The sequence below is a fragment of the Lipotes vexillifer genome, unplaced genomic scaffold (genome assembly GCF_000442215.2).
Source record: "Lipotes vexillifer unplaced genomic scaffold, Lipotes_vexillifer_v1.1 scaffold966, whole genome shotgun sequence".
NCBI classification, from domain to species: domain Eukaryota; kingdom Metazoa; phylum Chordata; class Mammalia; order Artiodactyla; family Lipotidae; genus Lipotes; species Lipotes vexillifer.
The window spans coordinates 153929-164226 of NW_006795769.1; the positions used below are offsets into that span (position 1 = coordinate 153929).

A 10298-nucleotide genomic window follows, 5' to 3' on the forward strand; every position below is an offset into this window, starting at 1 on the left:
AGGTGCTTTCCCCAGGGGTCCCGGCCTGGCCGAGCCCGCCCCCCGCCCCCCACAGCTCCCGTCGCAGGGCCCCGGAGCAGTACTGAACTTGGGTCCAAGTGTGGGTACATCCTGCAGTTCTCCGAGGCGAAAACGGCAAGAGAGACAAACAGGAGACAAACTCCGTGGCAGTTTTCAAGAACAGTTGTGTAAACTTTTCTGCAGAGGAGATGTTCTCCTCAGGTTATTTTAAGAAAAAAGGCTAGAAAAAAGCACCTGCTGCTGAGCGCCCCCTTCCCTCCCACCGCGAGTGGAGACAGGCGGGCACACGGGCTCCTGGCAGGGCTCTCCCAGCGTCCCGGGCTCCACGGGGAACGCTGGGCTTCGCGGAAGCGTCTCCCTGCGTGGGGCTAACGGTCCGTGGAAATCTCCCAGGGGACGGTGTCGGCCGGGCTGTCCCAAGGCTGGGTGCCCACGCCCGGCAGGCCGGCCCGAGTCCCAGGACAAGCGCTCCTCTGAGGGGCCCTGGCCGAGGGCGTCTGCCCAGCGCGGCTCAGGCTTCCCGGGAACAGGCCCACAGCACGCGTGCAGTCACTTGGGGTGACGGTGCTCCTGAACTCGCTCTTTCCTCAGCCCGGGAGGAGTGCCTGGACGCACACGTCCCCCGCGAGCTCCAGGTCCCGGGGTGTGTGTGGGAGGGGCACCTAGCAGTGCCCTGCTGCGCGACGGTCACCCGAGACGCCGCCGGGCCGAGCGCCGGACAAACCGTTTCCCTAAGTTGCCGCGTCACACAGCTCAGCGGGTCACACACGCATCAGTAAACACGCATTTCAGTCGGTGGTAATTTGTGAAACAAGTTTAGCAAAAATATATTGAGAATAAAAGCCAGAAACTGGTAAAGAAAAGCCACCCGAAAAAATGTACAAACTCTTCCCCCAAGTGATGAGACCCTCCGGGGACGCTGCCCCACGTGAGCCTGTGCTTTAAAGGCCGACGTGGCATCAGCGCTTGGTTCAAGTCCACGGAGAGAAAAACTACAGGGGAGATCCCACAACAACACTACGCTAGTCGCCGTCCTGGGGCCGGCTCCTCACTAGGATGGAAAAGAAGCATTTTGAGGAAAAACTTCACATTAGTACAAAAAAGAAATCATACAGCTGTTTCATAAGAGCAGAGTCATGGTTCCCAGGGCACTCGGGGTCTTGAGCCCTTGCCCAGGCCCCACCCTGGTCTCCTCTCCTGAGTGACGGCAACGGGGAAGCAGGCTGGGTGACGTTGTCAAGATTAAAAGAGGTAAGAGTGATCCTCCGAAAAAATACTACTCTATACATCTCAGGGGAGATAAAAACATTTTATATGCCAATTATTTTTCCGCCGTAACTTTAACCTAGGAAAGTAGAGCGGGAGGGCACCTTGACGTTCTGAGATTCAAGTGTAGCTGTAATGCTGCGTAGTCAGGCTTGTCTGTCCTGGGGCGTCCGCACCTCGCGGCTGGAACCACGTGGCTTGGACGGTCAGTGCGGCGCAGCGGGCGCTGCTGGGATGGCTCAGTGACGGGAGGCGCCCCCTCCCGAGGAGGCCTGTGCGTGCGTCCCGGGGGCTGCGGCCGCGTCCTCCGGCCCTCTGCGCGCAGGGCGGGCCGGCCACGCGGGGCCCCCCGATCTCACTGCGCCGCGGCCTGGCGCTATTTGCCCTCCGTGACCCTCCGCCAGCACCTCCTCTTCCTCCTCCTCCCCTTGGACTTGGGCTCCGAGCAGGGCTGCTCGGCCGGCTCTGCCCGCAAGTCGTGCTCGCCGCAGTACGGCCGCCCGTCCTGGGTGGAGCTGAAGGCTGCCCCGTCCTGGTGTTCCTTGCAAAACGAATTGGGGCAAAAGTGGCAAAATGAAGTGGAAGGTTTCCCACACACGTCACAGTGATGCCAAGGACATTCCCACTTCCCTGCAATGAAACAAAGTATCACCAGACAGAAGAGAGGAATGGCAACTTGTAACACTGTAACATTTTCATGGTTGAAAACTAACTTTAAAACTCAGTCTAGTCAGATGAACACAAACTAAAACAAGACACTGCTTTCCAGGCAAGTGTCAAGAGCTAAAGAGAAGCTAAAGCTGGTGCTCAAAGGCCTGGGGGGCGGAGGGCGGAGGGCAGCGAGCCCAGATGGCCCAGTGGACCGGGGGCCCTGCCGCCCCAGCTGCTGTCCGGTGACGGGTGTGCAGCCGGGCCGAGTGTTTCGGGGGCCCCGATCTTTCCGGGCCCCCCCCCCCCCCGCAAAGGCTCTCAGTGCGGTCTGGGGAAAGCAGCACGCCGGCCATGAGCCTCTCTGCTGCCTGCCTGCTGGCCCTGCTGCATCATCTTGTGCCACACACAGTGTTTCTGTTTCTGTTTTACAGTCAAACACATTTGACTTCTTTTCTAGCTTTTCCTCTTGTGTCTCTGGGTGAGGGCCCCTCGGCTTCCTTCCCGAGGTGACACGGCCGCTCTGTGCACGCCGGAGCCCGTCATCTCTCTGAAGGGCAGAGTCCAGCCCCAGCCCCAGCCCCTCCCCGTCTTCCCAGCTGAGACCCAGGGGTGCGGGGCCCCCCGCTCCCAAGCAGCTCCTCCTGGCACCTTCCCCCAGCCAACTGCCAGCCCCCAAGGGCTGCGCCGGGTGGTCTGGCCTCGGCTGCCCGGGCTGGGGACCCACCGAAGGGCCGCTTGCCCAGGCCCAGGCAGGGCAGGTGGTAGGCCTTGGTGCAGGACTTGCGGTCGCACAGCACCAGCTGCCCGCCGTCACCGCAGCGGAAGCACTCGTCCTCAGACGGCTTCTTCCCTTCGCCTTTCGTTCGACGCCTCCTGGTTTTTTTCTTGGCCTTTTTGCCCTTTTCCTCCGAGGAAAGGGATGCTGAGGTCTAGAATGAAGAAATAAATGCAGTTCACCCAAGGGAACGGCGCGCACTGAGGCCAGCTGTCCCGAGGGGTCACCAGGGCCAGGGTCAAGGTCGGGAGCGCCAGGGCCCCGAGGATGGTCTCACAGGAGAACAGTGGGGTTTGCGGCCGACAAGGAAAAGGCTAGGGCCCGCCCTGTTCCCATTTACGGCCTGTAGTGAACAACACAGGCCGCCGGCCGCAGCGCGCCTCAGCAGGCACGCGGCCCAGGGCAGGCTCTCTCCCCACATGGCGCATCTTGTGAGAACAGATGAGAAAAGCCAGGTGAAGGAGCAGGCCCGCTGTGGACATCCCACCTCTGGGCCTGGATGCCTGCGGCCGTCCAGAGGCTTCAGGCCCGGGTTTTACCCAGCACAGGGAAGGGGCTAAGTGTGTGCTGGGTGGAGCCGTGTCCCCCACCCCAAAGCCATGTCCTTCCTGGAACCTCAGATGGGACCTTGCTTGGAAGTAGGGTCGCTGCGGACGTAAAGCAGTGGGCCCTGACCCTGCATGACCAACCGGCGTCCTTGTGAAAGAGGGAAGGAGACGCGGAAACACACACGCAGGCAGAACGCCACGTGCCGCCAGGCGCTGGGGGCAGACCCGCCCCAGGGGAGTACGGAGGCTCTCACTTTGGATTCCCGGCTCCAGGCCGTGAAGCCCCAGCACCCTGTGGCCTCTGCAGGGGCAGCCACGGCCCGCGAGCGCAGCAAGCAGCCACCGAGTCTTGTGCCCGGCCTCCCCTGCCGTCCTCGCCCTGCCCGGCAGACTCCGCTCCCGCCACCGCTCACCTTGGGCCTGTCCCCGAGGAACCCGCTGCAGTTGGAGGCCCCGCACCGACAGACTGTTTTCTCGTTGCCCAGACAGTCGAGGTTGTAGTTGAAGGTCAGCTCTGTCCCTGGGTGAGGGAGACAAGCCACACTGGGACACTGCCCTTCTCCCGACCCTGCCAAGAAGCCTGCATCAGGTCTATGAGCCCTGCGCCTGTCAGCACACCTGTACTGTCCCTGCACGGCTTTCGGTTCCACGCTGCAAGGTGCACGTTCCAAACAAAACACAGCTTCCAAATTGCCAGCCGCCCGCCCTCCCCGAGCCCGGCGGTCTGGCCACACGCAGCATCGGACAAGGGCCCCTCCACCTGCCCGCTTGGCTGGGAGCCCCGTGGGGAGCCCCGGAGGCACCGTACCTGCAGGAATGTCACACACGGCAAACAGGCCCACGCGAGTGTCACCGTTCACTGTCCACTTGAGGGTCTCACAGTTGGGCTGGCAGCTGTGATTCATGAACCGGGAATAGTTTCCTTTGGGGCCGGCGTCGATTATACGGTCCTGTAAGGCACAACTCAAGTTTCAAGCAGCATCTACATACGTGGTCAACTCTCAGCCATCACGTTCTCATTCAAAGGGAACTGTCACCGTCGTGCTGGACAACTGGCGTGGTACTGAAAACCGTGGTCTCCCAGGTCCACTCAGGTGCGACACCCCCAAACCAGTCCTGCTTCTCTTGCTCACGGAGGGCAGGCAGGTCACAGCACACGGAGGGACCGAGCGCTGGTGAGCGGGGGGCAGTGAGCCGAGCTCCCCGACGTCAGACGGCAAACGAGGGGGCCGGACACCAACAGCCTGACAGAGGACAGGACTGACCGCTTACGACACAAACCAGCCAGCAAGTCGAGAGCCCAGCGGTGGAGGAAACAAGGAGCACGTCCTGAGGCCACGAGGCCAAGCTGGCTGATGGGAGCGGGGGGCCAAGCCCCGCGGCAGAAGCAGTCTTGAGACGCACCCGGGCAAAAGAGATGAGGGTCCCGCCTTCGTGCTCCCGGGACTCGACCCCCCGAAAGGCAAGCGCCTGTGTGTACGCGGAGATGTACTCCTATCGTGGCAAAACCCAGACGATGCAATCGCCCGGCGTCAGGGAGCGGTGACCTCGCCTTCCTCACCCTAAGGGTCTCTCATCGACCACGCGACCGTAAGGGACAGGAGAAAGACGTACCGGAGGCGGGAGGGCACTTAAAACTAGGCCACAAAAAGCATCATGGTCATGCGGTAACACCACACGGAGTCTGTGAGTGGGGGACAGGACGTGTGTAAACACAGGCACCCCAGGAGCGCGGCATCGAGACGCCTGCCAGGCTCCCCTGCCCTGGACGGGCGGCCCCGGGCGGGGGCCTCAGCCACACGCTCACACCCAGACGCTAGCTGCTCCTCTGAAGGTGGACACGTCTCAGAAGCGCGTGCTCTGCAGCGTGCTCCTGCCTCACTGAAAGGAACCACCGAACCTGCTCTGAGCAGGTGCGTCGGCTCCTCAGTGCCGAGCTACTGGTGCCCAGCTGTCTGTCCGCTACTGATGAACCTGATGCTGCTTCCGGTTTCCGCTGTCACAGCGCTGCGGCCACGGGCTCTCTGCACGGCTGCTCCTCTTTGTGGTTGGTGCTAAGTCCATGCTGATTCTCTGCCTAGGACCTCCCGCTCCAAGACCTGAACCCACAGTGGACTTTCCCTCGCTTGGCTGTCTCCTGTGCCTCCCTGAATTGTGGCTCTGGGGGTGCGGCTGCTCTGTTATTTGGGGCACACCCTGCAGGATGCATCCTGGTCCCTGGCGGCGCTTTTGACGTTAAAAGGCCTTCCTCTGTCTCACTGAATGCGCTGGGGCCCAAGTTTTGCCTTGTCTGAGAACAATTCTTTTTTAATTTGACTTCACCTGACACACCTTTGTGCACAATTTTATTTTCAACTTTCAGGATCCCTCTGTTTCTTAGGTACAGCAGAGAAATAAGCTTCGCTTTATGAACCAATCTGGAAATCTTTTAATAGATGAGTTAATCCAACTCCCTTTTACAAATATGACTCATATGTTGGGCACAACTCTATCAATCTAATTTGCCTGTTTATTTGGGTTCTAGCCGTTTACTATGAAGTAATGGGGTTTGTTAAATATGGATTTCCCTGTTATGCTGGGAACTTTATTTTCCCCGCTGGCTGCCCTTTATCGAGGGCATCTCTGCCTGCACACAACGCCCGCAACCTCCTCTTGCGGTGGGCTCCCCTGACCCACCTCCATCCTTACAACCCAGTTTTCCGTGGCATTCTTACCTTAATACTTAAAAATGCTGAAAACTACTCCTACTTGGCTTATCAGCCTGACTCTTGGGCATCAGCATCAGAGGTGAGTTTACCTCACACTCTGGCCTCCCCTCTGTCGCTGTCGGGAGTCACAGTTCGGCACAAATTCCCGATACCTGTACCACCACCAGTCGCTTTGCGGGGGTCACCTGGAATCCGTCCTTCAGCAGCTTCCCCCAAAGGACCGGTGCCCTTAGCTCCCGTGTCCACACCTGTCACTCTGACATCTACGTCTAAAGAGCCAGTCGGCTGGAGAGAAAGTCTCCAGTTCACTCCTTCCTTGAAAACTTTTATCAGTGCTCCTCTGTGCTCAGGCACTGGATTCTGCCGTGAGAAGCCTCGGGACGGCCTCACGTTCTTCCCCTTACAAGTAACTCAATTTTTTGGCCGAGCTAGCCAGCGGGTTCCTTGCTATGTCCAGTAACCTTAGTAAGATGTTTGTCACATTGACCATTTTCGGACGGACTCTGCCCCTGAAACCCAGGGCATCCTTTCAATGCCTAGACTCCCGTCCGCGGCGCGTCCCCCGGCCACGCTTTCTTTCTAACCTTCCTCTCTTCCCGCCGTGCCGTGTCCGTCCTGCGTCTGCTCGGGCGCCGCTCCAGGCGGCTTAAGCTTCAGAGATGCTCTGGCTGCGGCTCGTTTCACTCGCAGTCTCCGAGTTCGAGGTCCAGCTCAGCTTGCGAAGTGGCCGTCTCTAACCCCTCGCGCTTCAGAAGCGCACGCTGACTGCTGGGGCACGATGTCCCCAGCTCTGGCCGCGTCTCCCCAGCCGCAGGGAGGTTCTGCTGCTCTTTGTTGTCAGATCCTCTCGAAACGTGCTAGGGCTCCTGGAGCAGCTGTTGGCTGCATTCTGGGCGCCCTGCTCTGTGGCCACCTGATGGCCCACAGCTCCCCAGGCTCTAGAGCCTTGGGCCCCCTCTCTGCCTCACAGAAAGCTGCCTTACTTTGGAAGACGGTCCTTCCGAGGCCTGTCACCACAGGTCCCCAGGACCCCACCCGCCCCTCTTTCTCTGAGGCCCCCTTCTGAGACCACTAGTTCATCCTCTTGTGCAACTGCCAGCAGTAAGGAGGCAAGTCGGGGCCGCTCAGTTCTGCTGGGAGCAGGCACCTCGGGGGCAGGGGTGGGGTGCCTAGAGGCGCCAACTCTGCAGCACCTCAGCCTCTGAGTCCCCTGCTCTCAGACAGCATCTTCTGTCTGCTCGTGGGTGACGAGGTCCTTAGTTTCACTGAAGATGTACTTGGTGTATCTTTTTGTTGCTGCTTTGGAATTGAGCACCGCCATCTTCTACCAAGGTCCTATGTATATAGATTTTTTAATTTAATTTTTATAGATTAAGGGGTTTTTTGGCAGCGCCTTGTGGGATCTTAGTTCCTCGACCAGGGATCGAACCAGGGCCCTGGGCAGTGAGAGCTGAGTCCTAACCATGGGACTGCCAGGGAACTCCCTACCTCGTGTTTTCTGATTACTATCTTTTCTCCTTTTTTCCTCCCTCCTCCCTCACTTTCTAGTGATGGAGACTTTTCTTTATGCACTTTTCCACTCTCTCACAAGGTGGAAGTTACACTTTCCATTTCTACTCATTCAGCCATTTCCTGTGTATGCCTGACAAAGCCTGAGTTAGTGAAGTCTCCCCTCCATCCACACCAAACACGCAGCTCACACTGGCCTCGTCTCTCTTCTGACGCCCTCTGTGACCGCCATCCCGGCCCCGCTGCCCCGCATTCACCAGCACTCAGCACCTGTGACAGCCACACCCGCACGCGCGCCACCTCTCGTCCACCATCCTTCTCGCGCCTCACACGTAACTTCTGAAGCCCCTGAAGGACCTCCTTTACTATCTCCTCTGCCATGTGACGCTGATGGTCAGCTCGCTTGGTCCCGGTCCGGAGGGTGCGAGGTGCAGGGTCAAGGGTTTTTCTCCCTGAGGAGCAGAAGTGTCCCTGGTTTCCGTCACACTAGGAGGAGGCTGACCATCCAACTGTCGTTCCCTGGAACATGCTCTTTTTTTCTCTGTTGTCTTTTTCTTTTCTTTTTTTTTGGCTGCACTGCGCGACTGGTAAGATCTCAGTTCCCCGACCAGGGATCGAACCCGGGCCCTCAGCTGTGTAAGCGCCAGGTCCTAACCAATGGACCCCCAGGGAAGTCCCTCTCTGTTGCTTTTCATCTCTGTAGTGTATGGCATCTTACAGGCTTTTTTTTTTTTTTTTTTTTAAAAAACATACCCAGGTATGGATTTATTTTCATCCGTCCTGCTCAAAGCTTGTTCAGCTTCAGCCATGAAATGATCCATGTCACGGAGATTCCATAGAATTCTTTTTCCACCTTGCCTCTCCCCCAGGTCTCCCTCCCGCCTTCCTTCTGGAACATCTACTGAGCGTCTGTCTTCCCGTCTCTCGGCCTCTCTCTCCGAGCCTCGTCGCTCCACGTTCCTGTGGCGCGTCCAGACGGACTCTCAGATGCTCCTCCTGCTGCAGTCACTTCCCTGCTGCCGTCTAACTTTTCTTAGCCCACATCCACTGGGTTATTTTCGATGACTATATGTTAACTCTCAGTTTTAACTGTTGGTTCACATCTGCCTGATTTATCCCTCAATGTCTTGCTTCTGTGTCTCTAAACCTCCTTTTATGGCTTTAACCAACATGTTTATTTAATCCTTTCTTTCAGATTTAATCTTATCCCCTCAGATTCTCACCAAAGCTAAGCCTTCTATGTGAGGGTCTGCTTACGGAGATCCTGTTCTGTTGCATCTGTACACGTGTCGGGAGGTATGGCTTATCTTTTACTCTTGCAGGAAATGGATGAGGTATGAATTGTTTCAACGTCTCATGCGTCATGGAATTTATCTTGGCTTCAGCCAGGTGCCCTTGGTGAATTATCATTTCGGGGGCTAATTTGTATGTTAAGTGACAACCTGGCATTTTTCACAACATGTAAGTAGCTCAAATTTAGACGCCTAAACACAGGAAGGCATAGGCCTAGGATTCCCATTTCTAATCAAATAACCCCCCTCACCACCACCACCCAAAAATGAGGAGGGATGGCAGAGGGTACGTACACTCGCCACTTCCTGGGGCTGTGTCTCCTCGGAGCGGCCAGAAGGGGCCTGTCAGCTGGGCACCTGGTGTCCCGGACGTGCCCGCTCTCCACCCGCACGTGTCGACAAATCGTCTTACCCACCTGCTGAGAACGCTGACCCCTCCAGCAGACAGATGTTCACAAACCTGGGCTTCAGACACCTAACAAGCAGCCCAGAAGACTCCACTATGTACCTGGAAGGATGTGCAATTCCCCTAACCATGCTCTTCTCTGACCCTGGGAAAGACTGTTCAGCGTGCCCGTCACGCATCAGAGGGACACGTGACGCTCCAGGAAGCCCCGCGCCGAGAGCCGGTCACCCTGGCCCTCAGGCGGTGGCCAGAAGACACTGCGCTTAAGGAGACAAGCACAGGTGCCTGAAACACACCTACGCAGACGACGTGACAGCGTCGCCTGGTGTGCAGTCGGACGCCGCAGGAAGCCCCGTGCGGACAGACACGGGCCGAGGACGCAGCGCGTTACCTTGTCTATGGTGAGCAAGTAGAAGTGGGTGATGTCGTTCTCGTGTGCACGCCGGATCCTTGCCATGCACTCCTCCTCGTCGATGAGCTCCCCCACGTACTCATTCACAAACTCTCCCTGGAAGCCAGAAGAGTGCGCTGCTGACGACCAACAGCCCGGCCGCGCCTCAGCACCGAGGCCCAGAGCCCACGCCAGGAGCAGGCGTCGGGCAGGGGGCTCGCCAGGTCCCTGGACGTTACGGCCAAGTCGGGCAATTCTATGCATGTCTCATGAAGGCTGTCACTGAAGCCTGTACCTGAGACTCCTTCTGGAAGCAGCAACGCGCTAACCCTTGCTTCCCAGCACTCCCGTGTCTTGGGGGCGCTTGTAACCGTCAGCCCCCAGCTCCCACGGAACCCGCCCTCACCGCTCGACCTCCCCAGCAGGGACAGAGCAGGGGTGGAAACACTCCCACAAGCTCTCCTGCCAGAGCCCGGATGAACCAGCAGGCAAGGCAGGTGCAGGAACAGGGCTGCTGGGGTTTTTCTCGGCGCTGCTGGGATCAGCCGAGCACAGTCCTGGTTCTGAGGCTGCCGCGCTCGCTCGCTGCAACAAGCACGCATCCCACCATTCGGCCTGCAAGCGGAGACAGGCTGTGCGTGGTCCCTGTCACCTCCCGACAACCTGGTCCCGCACCGTCCCAGGACGGCCCCCACGGGAGCTGCGTCCACGACGCTATGATTGGAGTCCCT

General features: G+C 58.4%; 1 protein-coding gene across 1 annotated transcript in view; it reads right to left on the reverse strand.

Annotated features, from left to right (window-relative positions):
* Positions 1-1663: 1663 nt before the first annotated feature.
* Positions 1664-10298, reverse strand: part of NSD2 (nuclear receptor binding SET domain protein 2) — a 50903-nt gene continuing 42268 nt past the window's right edge. Inside the window, exons 17-21 of the mRNA XM_007467870.1 lie at positions 9568-9684; positions 4070-4211; positions 3675-3781; positions 2663-2867; positions 1664-1917 (exon numbers count right to left, since the gene is read on the reverse strand). Of these exons, the coding sequence (XP_007467932.1) occupies positions 1664-1917; positions 2663-2867; positions 3675-3781; positions 4070-4211; positions 9568-9684 (825 nt within the window). The remainder of the gene's footprint in view (positions 1918-2662; positions 2868-3674; positions 3782-4069; positions 4212-9567; positions 9685-10298) is intronic.